The sequence below is a fragment of the Ovis aries genome, chromosome 18 (genome assembly GCF_016772045.2).
Source record: "Ovis aries strain OAR_USU_Benz2616 breed Rambouillet chromosome 18, ARS-UI_Ramb_v3.0, whole genome shotgun sequence".
Classification (NCBI taxonomy): Eukaryota; Metazoa; Chordata; class Mammalia; order Artiodactyla; family Bovidae; genus Ovis; species Ovis aries.
In genome coordinates, this window is record NC_056071.1 from 53,164,331 (window position 1) to 53,185,606 (window position 21,276).

Here is a 21,276-nt window from a genome sequence, read left to right on the forward strand (position 1 = left end):
AAAGCATTAACATTCTACCCATATTCCATCAGCTTCCTAGGATAATTAAATTGCACTTCCATTTGCACTTTATTCATTTTACTTCAAATGTTTTTCCCAACAAATCTCTTTAACTGCAGAGACAGGCTCATAGCAGATTGCCAAGGAAGCAGATGGTCAATGCCAGGGCCCAGGAGGGCTGTGACCAGTCCTGGAGACCCCAGGCTGTGCTTCGACCTGTAATGAGACAGAGAATGGAAGGAATATCAGAACTCTGTTCCCCAGGAGCCACTGATACTTGGAGACTATTTGCCTCTGGAGCCCTTCACTCTCAGATCTCCCTGAGTTAGGGCTCTGGTTCCGGGCCAGGAGTTCGGGAGTCAGTCTGTGCAGTTAGGGACTCACCTTCCTGCTCAAGGCTCTCCATCCCCTCATACTGGGCCCATGCAACTGCTCGTCGCTGCTCGGGACTCAGAAAGGCCATCTGCTCGGGAGTGACAGCCACGGCCTGAACACTGGTGAGACTAGATAGCTGGGTGGGGCTGAACACCACCTGGGGATGGGAGCAGGCATCAGGGCATCCATTCTGGCCCTCTTCTGTGGTCACTCAGACCCCATCCCATCAGTGCTTACAGCAAATTTAGGAGCAGGGATGACAGAAATGGCCAGAGGGGTAAGGCCCTGGATCTGTCCTCGCAGCAGTGCGGAGAGAGCCAGGTCTGGGATTCCAGCTGTCAAGGCAAGTGGGATGGGCCTCCAGATGTTATCCTACCCTGGCCTTCTCTAACTACTCCCAAAATACTCTTCTTCAGACCTTCCCCAGCATGTCTCTAACCTCTTATCTAGGTGCCTTAGACTCCCACCTTAAGATTTCAGAGAAGTCCTCCACCCAGTCAATTCACGATGTGGAAACTGGCCCCTGACACCCAGCCCCAGCAGTGGCCCAGTCTCCCTATACCTGCTATTGTGCCAATTTCAGTGAAGATCTCAGGCCCCCAGTTACTGACTGGGCCAAAGCCACCAGGCAGCACCAGGAGCTGGGCCAGAACCTCCAGTTGCTCTTCAGAACATGGGAGATGCAGGTGGCCCAGGAAGAGAGCTGCTTGGCTGTGGAAGAGTGGGAAGAGAAGGGAGGAGGATTCAGCCCCAGTGACAGGGTCCGTGGTCATGAGTTGGCGGTAGCGATGACTTTAGGCAAGATTGCTTCCTCCACGGGGTCACTCCCGCATGATCCTTCCCCAGTGAGCCCACCTTCCCCACAGGACCACAGCCCACACCCTCCTCTACGTGTGACCTAAACTCCCAACTGCTGATATGCTGCAGCTCCTCAGGCCGAAGTCCACAGACTGTGTAGCCCAGTGCAGTCAGGTGAAGAAAATCCAGGTGGCTCACGTGTCGACCACTCTGCCGCAGGAAACTGGAGACCACCACCCGGAGCTGGAGTCGGGGTGGAGATCACAGGATAAGGAGAAAAGTCATGAGGAATTCATGGATGGGGAACTAGCTGCTTAGGGAAAGGACAAGAGCTACTGGGTTTTTCTATTAGTAAGACCTGAAGAGCCAGCGCTGTGCTGTGCTTAGTCGCCCATTCGTGTCTGACTCTGCAACCCCACAGACTGTAGCCCTCCAGGCTTCTCTGTCCATGGGGATTCTCCAGGCAAGAATACTCGAGTGGGTTGCCATTTCCTTCTCCAGGGGATCTTCCCGACCCGGAGATTGAACCCAGGTCTCCTGCACTGCAAGCAGATTCTTCACCATCTGAGCCACCAGGGTAGCCCAGAGAGCCAACAACCATGGGGAAGTTTGAGGATCAAAAAAAGAGGACAGGAAAATAGGAGGCCAAAGGGAAAGGAGGCAGGAGGAATTATTATGTGTCCAGGGCCTCAGTGAATAAATCACTGCTCTAACTTCCTACTAGTATGGAGTATTAAGAAAAGATAGAAAGCATGGCCAGGTATGGTCACAAGACAGAAATTCCTTGGGCTTTAGATGGCCTGGAGGCATTCGGAAGGTAGTAGAGAGGAGGGAGATGTTACCTGGCTGGAGCTCCAGCCATCTATCTGCCCCAGGGTGCTCAGCACGCCCCAGTCCACCAGGCTCAGCTCCTGGAGTTCCCGTTCTCCTAGACCTATTAAAAGCCGACCCAGCTGCAGGATCTGCTCAGGACGGAATCCCCGGGGGGGACCCCACAACTGGAGAAAGAGAGGAATGGTGTGAATGGGAAAAGCACGGAATTAGGAGTCAGAATGCCGAGGGTCAGTCTTGCCTCCGACCTGAACTGTGTAACTCGAAGCAAATCCCTTGCTTTCTCTGGGTCTTTAGTTTCTTCAACCGTAAAATGAAAGGATTGGATGAAGGTTCCTCTGACTAAGGTGTTATTGAAAGACTCTAGAGTCTCAGTGGGAAAGAATAGCAGATTCTAGTCTATGAGTTCCAATGTGCACCAGACATGGGGTGGGGGTAGCAGGGGCAAGATACAGATGCCCAGACCTGATCCTCAGAGAACCTTTCTTCACTAAGTCTACAACGGGATCCTCAAGCATTTCAAACACCTGCTCCCCAGATGATTCTTTTTTAAATACTTTTTTCCCCAGATGATTTTGATACCTGCTAATGTTGGTAACTTCTAGTCCCTCTAACCATTTCACTAGCTTCCTGTCCTCAGTATCCATCCCCTCTGACTTCCTACTCAGGATCCAAAACTTTTCATTCTTTTATGTCCTATGTCCCCCCTCTCTCATGCAGCTATCCATTTCCATGTGTCCCATACGACACCCAACCAGCTTCCTACGTTCAGTCTCCAACCCTGACTGGACTCTCCATCACTAACCTGTTTTGCCTTGCCCATTGCTGCCCGGAGTTCCTCAGGCCCAAGTCCTGGGTCTCCTGCAAATAGTGCGAGGCAGTCCTCAAAGTCCAAGAGCTCCATCTCTGCGATCTGGGTTGCAGACCAGGCTGATGGGAATGTCCCTCGTACATCTGCACAGTTTGGCACAGGTTCTGAAGGAGGAAGGCAGGGTCAGGCGGTCAGTGCAGTACTAAAGCATGCCAGTGGTCAGGGCCAGGGACATGAAGGGTGGGGGCCATGGTGGGTGGGGGCCTCCTCTCAAAAAAAAAAAAAATCCCAGAGAGATATCTGTAGATGGAACTACCCATCCAACCTTTAAAGGACAGGCCAATATGGGCAGTATGGCTCAAGGGATTACTGTAGTGTGAGATTCGTAGGACTCAAAGATATTAGAACAGGTGACTGGGGAGGAAGAGCCCCTCATTGTATAGATGGAAGGGCTTGCCCAGGGACTGAGTGGCTGATCTAGGTTGAAACCCAGGTTCCTAGCCCCACAGTGTCACCTTCCTCCATCCTAAGCATCATCCCAGCAGAGAGCACCACACTTTTCCAAGCCTAGAGCCGAGTCAGCTGTTAACAGTGCTAAGAGAGCAAGGAAAGGGGAGTCCTGGGCTAAAAACTTAATGAGTGATAAATTCACAGAGGTATAGAACCCTACAACTGGAAGAGTCCTTGAAGATCATCCCTCACTGCTCTGGGCTTTATAGATTAGAAAACCCCAGCCTGGAGTGACGCTGTACAAATCTGCTAAAAACAGTCTGATTGCGTGGTTGAATACTTCCTGTACCCCTTGCGTGGTTGAATACTTCTTCCTGTACCCCTTGCTGGAAGTATGGGCATCTGGGCCGTCTCACCTGGGAGGTTCTCTGCAGCAGGCCGCACAAGCCCAGCTACCAGCGCTGCTTTCTTGGGAGCGAGCTGTGGCCCCGCACACAGCTGTCCAGCTCTGCTCTGATCCCAGCTCTGCTGCTTCTCGAGGAGTCTCTCCAGGGTCTCTGGGCCCAAGGCCTCCTGGAAGAGAAGGTGGAGGGAGGGTGGGCAGAGCCAGGCACATCAGGAGCAGCTGCTACAGCTGTAATTCCGAAATCCTGTCTCTCTTCAGCAGCCTCCCCCAGATTTGGGCTTCACATCCTTTGCCTTCAACTTCCTTGGCCTTAGCGCCCCTCGGAACTAGCTCCCCAGTCCCCTCTCTGCTCTCACTCCCTCCTGTGCTCCTTCACCTCACCCTGGGGATCAAGGAAATAGCCTCGGGAGACAGAGTGAATACTAGGCGTCCTGCTTGCTCGACTTCATCCTGGCTCCATAACTCTGGTTTCCTGAGGGACAGAAAGAAGATCAGGATGCTGAATGGGCTGTGAGGAAGAGGAAAGACACGCTGAGAGAGGGGACTCAGGGCTCCAAGGGCTTCTGGCATACTGAATGGGCTGCCACTGAGGAGGGTGGTTGAGAGGGTGGGTGAGGATGAGTTAGAATCTGGACTTCCCGGAGGCCCATACCCAAGAACAGGCTCCTGCAGCAGCAGCCGTCCCAGCTCTGTGGCAAACGGCCCTCCGAGGCAGAAGCCTTGCAGCTGACTGAGGTGGGCCAGCAGGATCTGCAGGGGGATCCGCCGTGTGCTCTCTATGCCCAGGAATCCAACCAGGGGCCCCAAGGTCTCCAGCACTTCCCTTGACACTGTTGTCTCCTTTGGGGCCTGGAGGGGGATCAGACCTTGGGACGACACACCTCTGACTCAGAGGACCGGTCTCTTTGATCAAGACACAAAGACGTGGTCTCCCTCTAGCCCCTGATCCAAGATCCTATGAAGCTTATTGCCACTGTCCACTTCTCTAAACTATGAGCCCAAACAGGAGCGGGTGGAAAGATTGGGAGGTGGACTAAGGAATTGTTAATACTCCAAGGGATGTGGACAAGAAACATGAAGCAGACCATCAATGAATGGAACCCAAAGGCAGACCTAGGGCCCTGCAGCAAACATTTGAGTCTGGGCCTAGAAGACAGAGCATTGTCTGAGTGGTGACAAAGGCCCAGGCCACTGTTCTGAGTCTGGTGGGGGGACTCTTACCAGCTTTTGTAGTGCCTGCTCTGCCAGGGCTGCCCGGTGGAGTGGGGTCAGGGCCAGCAGCTGCTCTGGAGCGCCTCGTACCAGTTCCACCACTAACATGATGGATTCATTGGACAGTTTATCCATCAACTTGACTCTGTAGGAATTTGACAACAGGAGGACTTGGAACTGAGCCAAGTTGAGAAGGGAACCACAGAATGCCCCATTCCCCAGACAAGAGGTAACACCAGACCAAACCCTGTGGCCCTGGATAGGAACTGATATTTAACAGACCCAGATCCGATTTCCACCTCAGTGCTTACAGGGAGAGAACAACGGGAGAGACCTATTTCCAGTCTTCTTGAGAAGAATGACGAACAATCCTACCTCATCTAATAGAATAAAAAAGCCCAGATGTTAAATATCATTAAATCCCCTCCCCCATTTTATGGATTAAAAAATAGGTTCATATGGACTTTCCTGGTGGTCCAGTGGTTAAGAATCCACCTTGTGACGCAGGGGACGTGAGTGTGATCTCTGATTGAGGAACTAAGATAATGCCACAGGGCAACTACTGAGCTCGTGTGCTCTGGAGCCTGAGAGTCACAACTAGAGAGTCCGTGCACCACAAAGGAAGATTCCACTCGACCCAGTAAGATCTTGAGTGCTGCAACTAAGAACCGACACAGCCAAATTAATTAATTAGAAAAGAAGAATCCACCTTCCAATGCAGGGGTTCAATCCCTGGTCAGGGAACTAAGATCCCACAGGCCACGAGCTAAAATGAGGACCCAGCACAGTGAAAAAAAATTTTCTTTAATTTAAAATAAATAAATAAAATAAAAAATTAGATTCACAGAGAGGGGTCTTGCTCTCAATTCCTATTTCCCACAGGACCACCCTTCCTCTATTTATTGTGAGAAGGTTCCCTCTGATTTGTATAGTACCATACAATTGACCCTGGAGGAGGGCATGGCAACCCATTTCAGCATTCTTGCCTGGAGAATTTCATGGACAGAGGAGTCTGGCAGGCTACAGCCCACAGGGTTGCAAAGAGTCAGACATGACTGAAGTGACTTAGCACTCATGCACCAAAGTTCTTTTAGGTGTTATCTCATTTGATTTTCACAGCAAAACCTGGGGGTAAGAGGTATTTTAGAGAAGGAAATGGCAACCCACTCCAGTACTCTTGCCTGGAGAATCCAATGGACAAAGGAGCCTGGCAGGCTATACTGTCCATGGGGTCACAAGAGTCGGACATGACTTATTGACTAAACCACCATCACCACCAAGAGGTAATTGCCTCATCTCTCTTTCATAGACAGATTTGAATGGCATTTTTAAAAAGACTTTTTGTAGAAAAATCAGAGTGGTACTCTATACTCTACCTAAGGTTTCCAAGTCTGGAACTGGGCCAAGTAATACAAAAGCCCAAATCTGTGGAAAAACCTTTAAAAATGTAAGGATAGAGTCAGCTTCCTCCCAGAAAGACTGACTGGAGTCAGCCTTTTCCTTCTCTGATTTACAGTTCAGTTGGCAATGGGATGGGGATGGAGATTATAAGGGGGAAAAAAGCCTGTGAGTTAGATACTCATAAACTCCAAGTCTCTAGTTTAGGAGGAGCCTTGGAGAAGGAAATGGCAACCCACTCCAGTATTCTTGCCTGGAGAATCCCATGGACGGAGGAGCTTGGTGGGCTACAGTCCACGGGTAGCAAAGAGTCGGACATGACTGAGCGACTTCACTTTCACTTTGGGTTCATCAGTCATCTCTCTCCTCACCCATACTTCAATCTGCTCTGTAACCTTCTTGCTGCGGGGCCATCCAGACTAGGCTTGACTAGCTCAATGACCAGAACTCATCACCACAATCTTCCTCATATTGTGCAAAACTCTGATTTTCATTCACTGGTGCTAGTCCTGCCCAATGGGGTCATTCAGAAACATGCGGATCTATTTTCTATTTGATGGCTCCTGGGGTATTTGAACACATTTATCACATGTTTCGGAGGAGCCTGTAGGCTACAGTCCATGGAGCCACAGAGTCAGACACGACTGAGCGACTTCACTTTCACTTTCACTTTTTCTCACATGCTTCATTCATTTTCCCTTTATCTATTCCTCTGAACATACTGAGAACACAGTGCCCTAAGGAGACCACAGTCCTGTGGGGGCAGGACTGACAATTACTTCCCTCATTTTATATATTTAATTTTAATTACTTTTTTGGGCTACCCCACACAGCTTGTGGGATCTCATTTCCCCAACCAAGGACTGAACCCAGGCCATGGCAATAGAAGCCCAGAATCCTAACCGCTAAGCCACCAGGGAACTCTCACTTCCCTCATTTTACATATTCTACCACTATTAATAGGGCCTAGGTTATATTAAGACTGCTTGGCAGGTCATGTCACAATATTGCCACCTTCAGCTGCCCCATTTTGAGGGTCTTGTTGGGGGAGCCAGTCAACACCTAGAGCAACTTTGAATAGCATCCTTCACTTTAGGCTGTAACTGATGGGAACAACCAGACAGAAAAGCACCACCTCTGTGGTGTTTCCTAAGGGCAGATCTTCCACCCCAGGCTGAGCCTTCTGAGAATCCAGTATCTCCAGTTGTAGCCTTACGGTAAGTCCAGGAGGAGCTTGGTGTCCAGCCCACTCAGCTCTGGCCCCAGGGTTGCCAGCTCTGGCTCTGGCATTGCCATCCTCCGCTGTAGCTCTGCCCAGATACAGGTCCTCTGTGGGGCAGAGTAGGGAGGCAGGTTCATGACAGAGGTGAACAGCGAGCCTCGGTTGTCTACCTGGGGTTCCTGCCTCCCTGCTCCCACTAATGCCCAAGCACCCGTCTCACCAGGCTCCCTCGGACCCCAGTGGGCAGTTGATAGATCATGTGTACCACTTCAAGGAAGTCTGCCATCCAGTTGATCTGCTGCAGAAACTCACAGGACATGCCCCCTGCCAGCGTACCCAGAGCCCTGGAGGTGTGTGAGTAGGCACATGCTCATTCAACACATGCCACAGCTTGTCTGCTCCTTATATCAACATTCTCAACACAAGGACAGATGCTCATTTACGGTAATTTGCAGTTTGAGAAATATCTTTCCCATAGATATTCTCATTGGTCTCCTACACCATTATTGTTTATTGAGTGACAGTCCAATATCATCCTACTAGAAATGTGGTCAACTGAGGCTAGAACCACATCTTCAGAAGCCCATGGGTTTTTAGCTGGGGGGTGGAGGTAAGGTGATCCTTGCTCCTGTTAATTCCTGCTTGGTCAGTGGCTCTGAGGGGTTAATCAGCAAATATCTATCAGAAGCTTACACTGGGCCAGGCACTGTGTTAGGTACCTTATATGCCTTATCTTGTTTAATCTTTACAACTACTTATGAGGTAGGTACCATTTCAATACTTTTTCTAAAGAAGAAAATGAGGCTTAGAGAGGTTGAACGTCTTGCTCAAGATCACGAAGAGGAGACAGGGCTAGGACCTGAATCTGAGCCTTCTCAAAATCCCTGAGATCCACTCAGGATGGATGCTGTGCTCTAGAAGGGCAGGAGGGTCAGGAGAAGAGGAACCAGGAGAAGACCCACAGGCTGACCTACAGGTCACTGATCCTCATACACCTCCCACCCCCACCCCCAGATATCACATGGTGCCTGGCACACCGTAAGCGCTCAAAAAAATGTTAGTTGAATTAAACTCACAGCTCATTACAAGTTACTCACTGCAGATTCCTGAGGGTCAGGTTAGTGGGCACTTGCATCTTCTCCCAGAGAAACTGTGCCTACAAGAGAAAGAAAGAAGAGCCGCTTCCCAGCAGAGATATTGCCCAGGAACCTAGGATGCCTTGGACCCAGGGCTGCCACTTCACCCTGTGGGTCCCACCAGCCTCCTACTCTCCCCAGTGCCCACTCCCTGGGAAAGAGAGACAAATGGGGGGAAAGGGGAGGAGGGAAAAGCATCCTAAGGGCTGCTGGGAGTAAGGTGCCCAATCTGGAGCTGAGGGATGGGTAAAGGAGGTGGAAAATGTTGAGAGAAGGGAGTTCTAGGCTAGTGGGAAGAATCACCTGCTGCTCAGACCAGGGCAGCTCCCGATAGCGCCTTCGGTCTGCCAGCAGAGCAGCAGAGTCCAGCTGTAGCAGCTTTAGTGGGAGCAGGGGCAGCAGGCAGTCTGGCCAGATGGTGGGGATAGGCTGTCGGAGGGGTAAAGTGCAGCAGTGTGGTGATAGGTGAGAGCGTCTGGACTCGGGCCTCAAGGAAGAAGGGGATCTACGGCGGCAGGAAGGGACCGGAAACTAGGAGAAGGGTGGAGTGGCAGGTGCCAGCCTAGCAGGGCACACTCTAGGGCCCTCGCGGCTGTGGCCAAGGGTCCCTGCCGTCTAGGCACCTGACGGACTAAACTCCCTTAGTCGCTCTGAGCCTCAGTCTCTTTGTCTGAAAGCAGGGTGACTGCCCTAGAGGATTCCTCAGACCCTTGGGGCTTTGATGTTCTAGGACATTATGCCATCCTGCGTTGGGACTGGGAGAGCTGCTAAGGTCGTAGGGGACACAGATATAATGTAGACACTCGGGCCACTTGCAGGGGGAGAATGTGAGGCAGTACCAGCTGTGTGAGACAGCCCTGGGATGGAGAGAGGAGCTTAGTTGGCAGAAACCACACGCACACACTCACACACACGTACCTGTCCGGGGATGCACACAGCTGCACCGGCTCCTGCTGCACCCGTATTTTTAACACCATCTTTCACCTGCATGAGAATTGGCTGTGTATGTGCATGTAACAAGTGGGGAGGTTTGGGGATCCTTCCCTGGCCATAGGGAAGGTGAACCCTCCCAACCAGAGCCCTCCTCCCTGGTTGGCCTTCTCCCTGCTGCTCTCCTACGCGTACGCGGAAGGTCTGCAGCAGGGCCGCGGTCTGGCAGGCTGAGAGGCGCGCCAGTTCAGGGGCCAGGCAAGAACAGGCCCTCAGCAGAACTCGCCTCGGGATGGCCTGGAGTGTCTGGGAGCTGAGGCCTGGAAGCAGAGGGTGCAAGGAGCAGAGTTCCTCCAAGGACAGCTGGGGAGCAAGAGAGACAAGAGGCCTGAAGAAGACAGGCCAGGTTGCAGGGAAGGGAAGGGGACAATCACTGTGGAGAGAGGCAGCAGGGGTGAGAGGGAACGAGGGAAGAGGGGGACGAAGAGCTCAGGCCTTGCGGAAGAGTTGCTGCCACTCACATCATGCCTTGGGAGGAGCCGTCCAAGCAGCAGGACAGCCTAAGGCGGGAGGGGAAGGAAAAAACAGCGCTGAGGGTCCTGAACAGGTCCCTAGGGCCCGACCGCCCAGACTCCCAGCTCCCGCTCCACCAGCCTGGCTCTGGGCTCTTCCTCATCTGAGGAAGAGGGATGAGGGCATTCTTGGGACAGAGGAAAAGGAGGCTTGGGGGGGTGGGGTGGGATCAGGTAACAGCATCCTTGAATGTAATTGTCTTGACTGAGGTGCCGGGGATGGAAGACGGAAGCCAGGGAGTGGGATAGGCCCACCTGGGCAGGGGTGACCCTGGCTCCTCGCAGGGCGGGAAGCATGGCCCTCAGCTGCGGCTCTGACAGCTCCTGCAGGAAGCGGAGCCCCAGTTGAGGGAAGAGAGGAGCCCAGACCTGGAGCTCCCGGGGGCTCAGCACCGCTCCTCCGGATGAGCGCAGTACCCCCAGAAGTTCATAGGCTACCTGTAACCAAAGAAGGTTTGGGTCTGAAAAGAAAAGACAGGAGAACCTAAAGCCTCCTCTCTAATCCCACATCTGGATATTCCAGGGCCTGGGCTGCGGCTTGGAACCAGGGATAGGACAGGAGCAGATTGGGCTCAAGTCAGCAAAGGAAATGCTGGAGATGTCGTGGACCAGATGGAGTAGAGTCAGGAAGAGGTGCTAACAGGTATGCGTGGCTAAGGAGTAAGGAGATTAAGAATGAAGCTGGATGCGGTGGAATGAGGGCTGGTTCCAACTGTGCTCCAGCTTGACTGAGGTGACCGGGCACATCCTCCACACAGACCACCCCCCACGGGAAGCCTGGAGTTCTTGAGGGCCTGGGCCAGGGGGCTCACCCGTCCTTGTGGGCTGAGGGTCCCGTTGGCTGCACATTCCAGCAGCCCCCGTTCTACCGGCCCCATTGGATCATTCAGGGGAACCAGGCTCTGCAGCTCCTCGGGGGTCAGGAAACAGGCGAGGGGCCCCAGCCTGAGGAGGGCACGAAGCTGGCCTTCACGTGGTCACTGAGGCTGCTATACTGAGGCAGGGACTGTGTGGGTACAGGGAGCAGCACTCTGACCACTAAACTAGGAAACGTGGGTGCCACAAGCAGGCCTCTCTCGCAGGGCCCTGTGATGCCCCAGGGCCACGCCTCCTCTGGTGCCCCTTCCCTCCTGGGACCCCAGCCTATCCTGGCAGCTGCACCTGCCTCTCCACCGCTCTGACCCCACAGGCACTCACCTGCGCACCTGCTCCTCTCCATCCTGGACACTCTGGTTCACCAGGCTGCGCAGCACATGTCGGGCATGTCCTGGCCCAAGTCCTGCCGCTGGCCAGCTGTCCTCCAGGGCCTGGATCTTGGGTGGGGAAGGTCAGCTCGTGTTGGGATCACTGTGGGACACTTGTGGGGAGGGGCTCACTAGGAGACAGGTCACTGATGCCATCCCACCTGGCCGAAAGCTTGCTAGTCAAATAAATGAATCGTTCTCATACCTGGTGAGGACTGAGCTGCAGAAAGTTCTCCAGAGGGAGATGGGGTAGCAGGGGCAGTGCTGCCCAGAGCAGTTCCTGGGGCCAGGCAGGCACTTCCCCAAACAGCTCAGGGGCCAGCAGTCTCCTTGCTAGAGCCTCTTTCTGTTCAGGCCTCATTCCAGGGCTGTAATCCCGGATGGCAGCCAGGCTGGGGAGAGAGTGGGTCTCACCCCTTTGCCCTGTCCCCTGGCTCTGTGTAGCCCTGCTGTCATGGACAAGAAGGACTCCCTAGTTTTAATAGAAAGTACTGTTCTGGGTGCGTGGGCTTCCCGGCTGGCTCAGCTGATAAAGAATCTGCCTGCAATGCAGGAGACCTGGGGTCAATCTCTGGGTTGGGAAGGTCTCCTGGAGAAGGGAATGGCAACCCACTCCAGTATTCTTGCCTGGAGAATCCCCACGGATAGAGGAGCCTGGTGGGCTTAAAGTCCATGGGGTTGGAAAAACTTGGACATGACTGAGTGACCCAGCATAGCACAGCTCTGGGTGGGTGGGGTTGACCCTGTCAGGATCGGGAGGAGTAGTACAGAGTCCTTACACACTGTCATTGGCCAACAGGGATGCTGGGAAGCGCATCAGGTCAGAGACAGCCAGAAAGGGGATGAGTGGTGAGAGGTCAATGAAGAGCTGGGAGGTGAGGTGTGGGTACCGCTGTAGCAGCAAGGCTGTCAGGCGACCCAGGGCCTGCTCCTCAGATGGTGGCACCTGTGGGGGCATGGGAACAGATGCCAGCTCTGGAGATGCCCACTCTCCTGGCCCCGGCTCCTCTTGCATCCCTCCTTCCGCTGGAGCAAGCCTGCTGCCTGCCTGGTTCCAGGTGCTCTTGATGCCCAGACCTCCCCCGCCACCCTTGTCCCCCTCTCCCTCCATGCCCACCTGCAGCTGAGCCCAGGAGCGGTGCATGAGCGTCAGGAAGCCCTGAGCAGCCTCCCTCTCTGCTGAAAGCACCAGCTGCTGGAGGTTTTCTGGCGGCATGTGCAGGTATGCCTGGGCACGGGAGGTCATGGTGGTTATGGCCTCAGTGGGCACGGATCACCCAGCCCGCCCACACACCCTGCCCCCATCTATTACCTGCACTAGAATCTGCAGGGCCCAAACACTCTTCTCTCTCTGCAGGAGATCCCACAGCACGGGCTGGTGGGGAGACAGACAAGATGCCAGGAGAGTTGTCCCCTCTGTCCCTCCTGCAGCTTCCCCAGGTCCATTCACTAGGATGCTTGTTCTTTTTCTGAAGCTGTGTGTGTGTCTTCTTTAGGTCAGGGACCACATTCTCTAACTTCTTCTATAGCCTTTGCCATAGCTGGCTCAGTAAATATTTGGAGATATGAACCAAATTTGGAGGAGGGCATGGCAACCCACTCCAGGATTCTTACCTGGAGAATCCTATGGACAGAGGAGCCTGGAGGGCTATAGTCCATAGAGTCGAAAAGAGCCAGACAGGGCTGAAACGACTTACCATGCACACACATGAACCAAATTATTACATTTCACTGGTCCCAGGAATTGAGAAAGGTGGGCCCTACCATGGAGTAAGGATTCTTTACATTCCCCACAGCATCTAGCAAAGTGCTTTACATATAACAGGAAGTCAATGAATGAACTATGGTGTTCACATATTCCAGCCCCTTCACTCTACAGAGAAAAAACAAAACCCAGGAAAATCAAAGTAAATTGGCTTATGACCACGCCTGTGTTATAGTCAAACCTAAAACTTCTGATCTGCAGTCACCCTGAATTTTTCTCATTTCTGCCTTATCTTCCTATATTTTGCCAGTTTCCAATTCTCACTCTCTAGGGACAGAATTAGAGCCCTCTAACTTGATCCCTTTCCTTTCTGAAGCAGAAAGGAGGTAAATCAAAGAGTCAGGAAGAATAATGAGATAACATTTATTATATATTGTTTGTATATCATATACTAGCACTAAGCCCACGGCCGGTGTCATCTGATGTAACCCTTACAGCCACCCTAAAAAGAGTGGCACCATTATTTTCCACCGTTTGTTTTTTCTTTTTTTTTCTGAGACTTTTTTTTTTGGCTGTGCCACACGAATGTGGGATCTTAGTTTCCCAACAAGAGGTTGAGCCCGTGCCCTTGGAATGGAAGTGTGGAATCTTAACCACTGGACGGTCAGTAAAGTACCTCTACCATTCATTTATAAATGACAAAAGTATTGTCCAGAGAGGCTGAAAACTTGTCCAGGGTTGATCACAGAACTAAGATGTGAACCCAAGCTTGGATGACTCAGAGCTGTGAGCTTAACCACTGCACTGCTGTCTCTCAGTGAGATTGTAGAGAATTCCCATGGAGACCCTTCCCTCTGCTCCGGGAACTTTCACCTTGGCAAATCACTCACGCTGAAGCAGGCCAGAAGCTCCATCTTGCTTAAAGCGGGGCTGGAGCTGTCAGTGGGGTCAAAGCCTGGGGTTGGCTGCTCCTCCTGTTCCAGGAACTCCCCGACCGTCCGCAGCACACTGCGCCGGCCCTCTGGGCGGAAGGCATCCCAGAAGGAGCAGTTGTCTGGGAGACTGGAGAGCATCAGGGCCTGACCCAGCATTCCCTGGGCCTCGTTCCCTCCGGCCCCCGGCCCCAGGAGGAAGGTCAGCAGGCGCAGGAGATAGTGTAGGCGTGTGGGGTGGGCAAGGGCTGGCACAGAGGACTGACAGCGTGGCAGCTGGGACAGCATGCCAAGCAGAAAGGGGCCCGGGGCCAGGCAGAGTGGGGACGGTCCCAGTGGTGGCAGAGAGGGCAGAAGAGGGCCCAGTAACCCCTCCAGGAAGCAGGTGTCATTTCCCCCACGACTTATCCGGCACTGGCCGGCTAGCCAAGGCCAGGAGGGCACCAGGGCCTCGTACATGGTGTCATTGGCACAGACCATCAGCAGGAAGCTGCCCCCATCTGGGCAGCGTTCCCCACACGGTCCAATGTAGCAAGGGGGGAAGGCTGTGACATCCGGGGTGGGGCCCTGGCACACGTGCTGAACCCAAGCCTGGTTGCTGGGGGGCACAGCCTGCAGACTCGCCTCCCCACAAAGCCGCTCGGCCCACAGAGTCTCATTCTCCAAGAAGCAGCCCCAGAAGATCTCTGGGGTCAGAGGGACGGGGGGCAGGCCTTCAGGGCAGCTGGTGGGGGGTGGGAGCAGGCCGGCACAGAGCCGCTTTACCAGGCGGCGGTTGGGGCCCGAGAGGGTGGAAAAGGAGAGGTTGCCACAGATGGCATCTAGGAACTGCTCAGGAAACTGGTCGTGGCAGGCCTGGAGCCAGCCTTGGGCACCCGGCGCCCATGAGACTGCATACCACACAGCTGTCTGGCAGATGGCAGCGGTGCTGGGAGGGGGCTGCGGGGTGACAGGCTTGGCGTGCTGGCAGAGCAAGTGGATGGAGAAGTTGGAGATGCTGTAGGGTGGTGCCGGGCCTGACAGGTTCTCACAGAGGGCCTCCACAGAGATGGCCCGCCGCTGGCGAGGGCTGATGTGGGCTGAGGGCTGGGAAGTCCTAGGCAGAGGCACCCCTGTGCTCAGGCAGTGGAGGAGGGCAGGGGGCGGGGGTGGCGATCCAGACAGAAAGCCCAGTGCCCGGACATCCCAGGAGAGGTTGTGCCGGATGCCCCTGGGAGCAGAGGGAGAAGCAGGCAAGCAGCTGCTCAGTTTGCATTTCCTCTACTTGAGGTTTCTGGCCCTGGCCCAGAGCCCTGCAGGGAGGGTGACAAGCATAGGCTTTTCCAAAAGTGAGGTCCCTGGGAGTGACAGTGTTACTGGTTTAAATGTTGGGGTGGTGGAGGGGAGAGAGATCTGTTCCACCAAGGCACAAAGTCACCCGGAGTTGCCCAGCCAGAGCCCCTCTTCTTTCTCCTTTCTGCACACGCTTTTAGGTAGCTTAAATAAAACCTTTGGCTGGCCTCAGATCAGGGCATGTGCCCAGCGACTGAATATGGCCCCCTGTGCTCTGGTACTGCTGTACCCAAACAGTAAGGGGTGGAGGAATCAAACCTTGTCCTCTCTTCCCATACTCTTATCTTTATTAGTTAACATTTATCAAGCACTATGTGCCAGGTACAGGCTTCCCAGGTGGCGCTAATGGTAAAGAACTCGCCTGCCAATGCAGGAGACGTAAGAGACGCGGTTCGATCCCTGTGTTGGGAAGATTCCCGGAGGAGGGCATGGTAACCCACTCCAGTATCCTTGCCTGGAGAATCCCATGGACAGAGGAGCCTGGCGGGCTATGGTCCATAGGGTCACAAAGAGTCAGACGTGACTGAAGCGCCTTGGCATGCACGCACTTCTAGGTGGTTGACATACACAGTATCAGCTCATTTAATCCCTTGCGAAAACTCCAAGGCAGTTAATATTACCCACAGTTCTTGAGCGAGGAAACTGAGGCATAGAATGATACTCTAACCTGTCCAAGGTCACATGGCTAGGAGGAGGTGAAGCTGGGGCGCCAACCACCAACAGTCACCCTCCCAAACCACGAAACCACATTCCCAGGCCCTGCCCCTCAGAACTCCTCTCTCCTTACTTACCACAAGAGCAGCTGCTGAAGGTTGCCTAGGAGGGAAAGAGAAAGGAAGAGGACTAACCCAGTCTCAACCTTGCTGGCCCTGCCACAGCCCAGCCCTGGACCTGGTGGCACTCACCTCCCTGGCACTGCCCATTGGCATCAGGCTCTGGCTGCCCCAGAATGGAAAAGACCTCATCCTGCAGGGAGTCAGTGATGCGCAGCAGCCCCTCCTGGAAAGTAGCATAAAGGGGGGCCCCCACTGTGCGCAGCAGACCCCCCCAAAGAGCCTCCTCAGAGCCCAGCTCCCCCACTGGGACAAGCAAACCCAGCAGACCCTGCAAGAGGTGGGGGGCTGGCTCCCTCCCATCGAGGCCCGTGGCATTGGCGGGGTCCACGCTGGGCTGTACCCGCACCAGGGCCTGCCAGCGCGTGCCCTCTAATAGCAGCAGCAGAGAAGGCAACCAGTCAGCGGCCAGAACACAGTCAGAGGGCCCATCACGGGTGCAGGGGGGCCGGGTTGGGGTAGGGGGTCCCCCGGGAACTAAGGCTCCCAGCAGCACCTCTGCAAGTCCACTCAGCACACCTGCCTGGTGCCCCAGGAAGTCCCGGGGGGTCTGCTCCTGTCCCAGCAGGGCCAGCACGTCCCCTAGCAGCCCTAGCATTGGCTCCCAGTCTGGGCTGCCCCTCAGCGTCACTAAGAAATCGTGGAGCCGGAGGGCAGGGGGCTGGAGAGGTGGGGGCTCTCCCACCGGTCCCTCCCCCATTCTCCCAGGCTCAAAGGAAGAAGAAATGTTGGCCAAGAAGGCAGAGAACCGTGAGCGGCTGAGGGAACCCTGGGGAGCCTGGTCCAGAGCAGAGAGCACTGACTTCAGGAGGGAGAGACCTGAGTCCAGGGACTGAGACCCAATAGGGACCAGAGTCACTGTAAGGAAAAAAACCGGAAATCACCAATGAGGGGAAAAGCCTGGGACCCAAATTCAGCCCTAGCCTGGAGCCCAGTCCCTGCCTGGATGCGTTGCAAAAGATGGTGAGCTGAGTCCCTTTCAACAACTCACGTTAAGTCTTGGCCTGGTTTCTTAACCTTCGTTTATTTTTTTCTCTAACCAGTTAATCTCTGCATTCTTAAGTCTCTTTCCAGCAACCATCCCCATCATGCCCAGCCCAGCTCACTGTCCCCCTCACCTGAACAGGACAGCAGCAGCAGGGGCTGGAGGCTCAGAGCCATGTTTCCAGAAGAGTGCAGGTACTAGAGGTGAGTTCTGGTTATTCTTACCTTGTGTGGGAGAGCCAGGTGAGGACAGGGCACGGCAGGCAGCCCGAGCTCCGCTGACACCATAGTGTGGCCTTTCAGGAAACAATATCCGTAACCTGACAGCAGATTTGTCACCTGAGCCACTGACTACCTGATCCTTCGGCTTCGGAGAAGGAGTGCCCCTGTCCGAGGGACCAGTGATAGCGGATCCCAGGGGACCCTGGGAAGAATCCGAGGATATAGCTCCAGTTAGGAGCCAGGGTGCAGATAAGAGGAGGCAGACAGAGATGGAGCAGTTCTGGAGATCAGGAATGTAATCTAGAAGGGCCTTCAGAAATATACATAAATAGCATTAAATAAAGAATAATATCAGAAATATAAGGGGGGGAAAAAGGGCCCAAGGGAGCTAAAAAGCAAGTAGAATTCAAGGGAATTGAGGAAGAAAGGGGGCCAGGAGAAAGGACCTGAGCAGTCAGGTGCATACAGAGAAGAGAAAGGAAGACAAAGGTCTGGTCCAAGGATGGAATGCTTGGGAAGAGAGGGGCTTTTGATTCAGTACCCAGAGCCACAAAATGTTAAGAGTCGGGCAGGACTTCAGAGATCACACAGACCAAATCTCTCATGCTATGGATAAGAAAACAGACCCAGAGAGGAGTGACTTGCCCATTCGGTCACTCCAGGGTTTGGATTTGTCCTCTGGCCTTCTTCTGGTGGCCCAGGTGAAAGCCCTTAGAAAATTCTGAGGTGAGATAAGAAAGAAAGAAACCAGGTTCAATTATTACGCAAAGGGGCTACTCCTCACACACACACGTGTATGCACACAGAGAGAGGGGAAAAGAGACACTGCTCTTAGATCAGAGAGATCCATCTGATCTGGTCAGGGTGAGAAGGTTTGTCTGCCCTCCGTTTATATATCCCCAAGGCCTTCATTTGACACCAGCTCTAAAGAGTAATTCAACACCAAGGCTTCACTCAAACCATATTCTCTTCTTCTTTCCTTAGAACTCTTCTTTATTCTATCACCCAAACCCTTATGTTCAAATTCATTATTACTGCACCTCTGTCCTAGAAGCTTCACTCAAGATCATAGAATTTTAGAACCGGAAAAGACTTGAGGAATCCTCTGGTAAAAACTTCTCATTTTATGGATGAGGAAATGGAGGCCCAAAGAAACAGAATAACTTGGCCCACGGCAATCAAAGGAGGTGAGGGCGGTGCTGGGATTTTCCAAAATGAGTCAAAAAGTTAGAACCAGTGAAATGGTCTATTGCCTCACCGTGCCAATATTTTCTCTTTGCTCATCAGTTACCACATCTAGTCTGAAAAACAGAAGAATCAGAGGAAGCATACGGCCTGGGTTCCCCACAGTTTTCTACTCCTGGTTCCATCCCATCCTGCAATCCACTTAAATTTCTGCCCTTCATTCTGTAACAACCCTCTTAAAAGAAATTCTCCCTTTTGCTGATAAGGTAGCAAAATATGACTTGACTGGATTCAAATCCTGGCTCCCACAGATACTGGCAGTGTGTCCTGGGCAGTTTCTAAACTTCTCTGTGTCGGTGTTCTTTTCTGCCAAAATAAGAAATACTAGTATGGAGTTGTCATGAGTATTAAATTTGAAAAGGCATTTAAAGTATTCAGCACAGTGCCTGGCATTCATTAAAAAAAAATAATAATAACTACCTATCATGTGCCAGGCACTGTACAGAATAAACATTCACTAAATGTGACTATTATTATTAGTCTAGCTCAATGTGATTCTTTTATCTGAAGCTACAGAGTCGTAATTAATACAGAAATTGTTACCAAGAGGTAGTGTCTTGAGTGAAAGACCTTTAGAACAAGTATGGAACTAGCTGAGTCAAGCAGAGAAGGGAACAATGAGGACTTCCTCAAACTAGAAGGGGAAATTCTTGGCAGTCCCCCAGACGATGAAGCCGATTAAGCAGTCCTGTTGCTGCCAAGGATTCAGACTATGTGCCAACTGAGGGTGAAGTGCTTAGGGTGTATAGCAAATATGTCAGCCTTATTCAATATAAGCAAGTTACTGCTTATAGTCTGGTAAAAGTTCAACAAAAGCAAGACAAGTTCCAATCCATGGATAAGCAAATGGTAAGAGCAATCCAGAACCAACAAACTGAAGTGACAGGGGTCCAGAGCAGGTAATTAATCATGCGTTTTGCTTAAGTGGGTTAAATTGGTGTGGTGATTACTATGCTCTGTGATCTGGCAACTGGAATGGAGATACTCGGGAGAAGCCAAGGGAGCTGAGAGATCTGAAACATCCTCAATTCCCCAAACCAACCACAGGGCGCTTTCTGATTAGAACACAGGCTTCCCTCTGTAAAGCATTTGGGATCTTAGTTCCCCGACCGACCCGGGATTGAGCCTGTGCCCCCACCAGTGGAAGCTCGGCCTCTTAGCCACTGGACTGCAGGGAAGTCCCATTTTCCTCCCTTTCCAGTTTGCCTTTTATAACTGAAATATAGATACATACTACTCACTAAGGACCCAAGCAACCCCCGGATCTCTTGCAGTTAGGTGGAATCAGATGATTAGTCTTGGCTAATGGATAGTAAATGACCAAAGAGCTTAAGAGTGAGTGAGTGATGCTATTGAGGTAACCTGGAAACCACACGTTGAGACAGCAGTGTCATAAGGCCAATTAGCCCCGATTTATCACGCAGCATTTAGAGTCAATTCTTATCTGTGAATTCTGTCTTTGCGGATTCCTCTGCTCACTAAAGTGTATTTGTGACCCCAAAATCAGTATCCGTGGCAATCTCACAGTCATTCACAGACATGTGCAGAGTGGTGAAAAATCTGAGTCGCTTGATGTGTACATCCCTAGCTGAGGTCAAACAAGGCACTACTCGCCGGTGCCCACACTACCCTGAATGTGCTTCATCTCGTCTGATCTCGGGAGCTAAGCAGGGCCAGGCCTGCTTGGCACTTGGATGGAAACAAGGCAATACTCTACCTTCTTCTCACACTGTAATGTCCTTTTCACCATCTATCTAGTGCCACGATTTTAGTATTTTTCTGCTTTTTGTTAATAATTTCACTGTTTAAAATGGTTTCCCAGCTTCATGCTCCTAAGCACAGGAAGGCTGTGATGCACCTTTCAAGAAAACGTGTATATGATAAACATCGTTCAAGCCTGAGTTATAGTACTGTGGAAAGAGGCCAATGCTACTGAATCAACAACATATTATGATTAAGTAAGGTGTCTTTAAACAGAAACATATTACAAAAAACATCTTACAGGAGGGAAGGGGAGTTTGGGGGAGAATGGATACATGTATATGTATGGCTGAGCCCCTGTGATGTCCACCTGGAACTGTCACAATGTTACTAATCAGCTATAACTCCAATATAAAATAAAGTTTAAAATAAAAACACCATAGGTGAAACAAAGCTATGTATCCATCCATTGATATTTGAAAATGTGAGGGATAATTGGAGATCAAATGGGGAAACTATGGTCCAAAATTAAAGCTTATTACAAACCATATGCAAAAAAAATTTTAATTACATCACAACAGTATCTAAATCCTAATTTCTCTTCCAAAATGCTCTTGAGGAACCATCATAGTTACCTGGCATAGAGTTTGAATCTCTCCCTTGACTCAAGGATAGTTATAGATGGACTTCCCTTGTGGCTCAGCTGGTAAAGAATCCGCCTGCAATGTGGGAGACCTGGGTTCATTCCCTGGGTTGGGAAGATCCCCTGGAGAAGGGAAAGGCTACCCACTCCAGTATTCTGGCCTAGAGAATTCCATGGACTGTATTGTCCATGGGGTCACAAATAGTCCGACACGACTGAGCGACTTTTACTCACTAATAGCAGGGATACTACGTCAGGACAAGGATAAAAAGGGAGCTGGAGGAGTAATGGACT

The 21,276-nt window shown here is 52.1% G+C and overlaps 1 protein-coding gene across 1 annotated transcript; it reads right to left on the reverse strand.

Annotated features, from left to right (window-relative positions):
* Positions 1-50: 50 nt before the first annotated feature.
* STRC (stereocilin) lies at positions 51-20,283 on the reverse strand. Its single transcript, XM_060401527.1, has 31 exons — positions 20,249-20,283; positions 18,652-18,694; positions 17,397-17,703; positions 16,260-17,045; positions 16,146-16,170; positions 13,981-15,232; positions 12,698-12,760; positions 12,503-12,613; positions 12,165-12,331; positions 11,591-11,777; positions 11,339-11,454; positions 10,954-11,086; positions 10,397-10,579; positions 10,091-10,129; positions 9,765-9,932; positions 9,558-9,623; positions 8,943-9,068; positions 8,601-8,659; positions 7,724-7,847; positions 7,498-7,610; positions 4,893-5,028; positions 4,324-4,520; positions 4,053-4,143; positions 3,682-3,838; positions 2,810-2,979; positions 2,016-2,171; positions 1,274-1,416; positions 938-1,086; positions 613-710; positions 385-532; positions 51-216 (listed from the first exon to the last, which is right to left on the reverse strand). Exons 1-31 carry the CDS (start codon positions 20,281-20,283, stop codon positions 128-130), a joined length of 5,637 nt encoding a protein of 1,878 aa, XP_060257510.1. The 3' UTR covers positions 51-127.
* Positions 20,284-21,276: the final 993 nt, after the last annotated feature.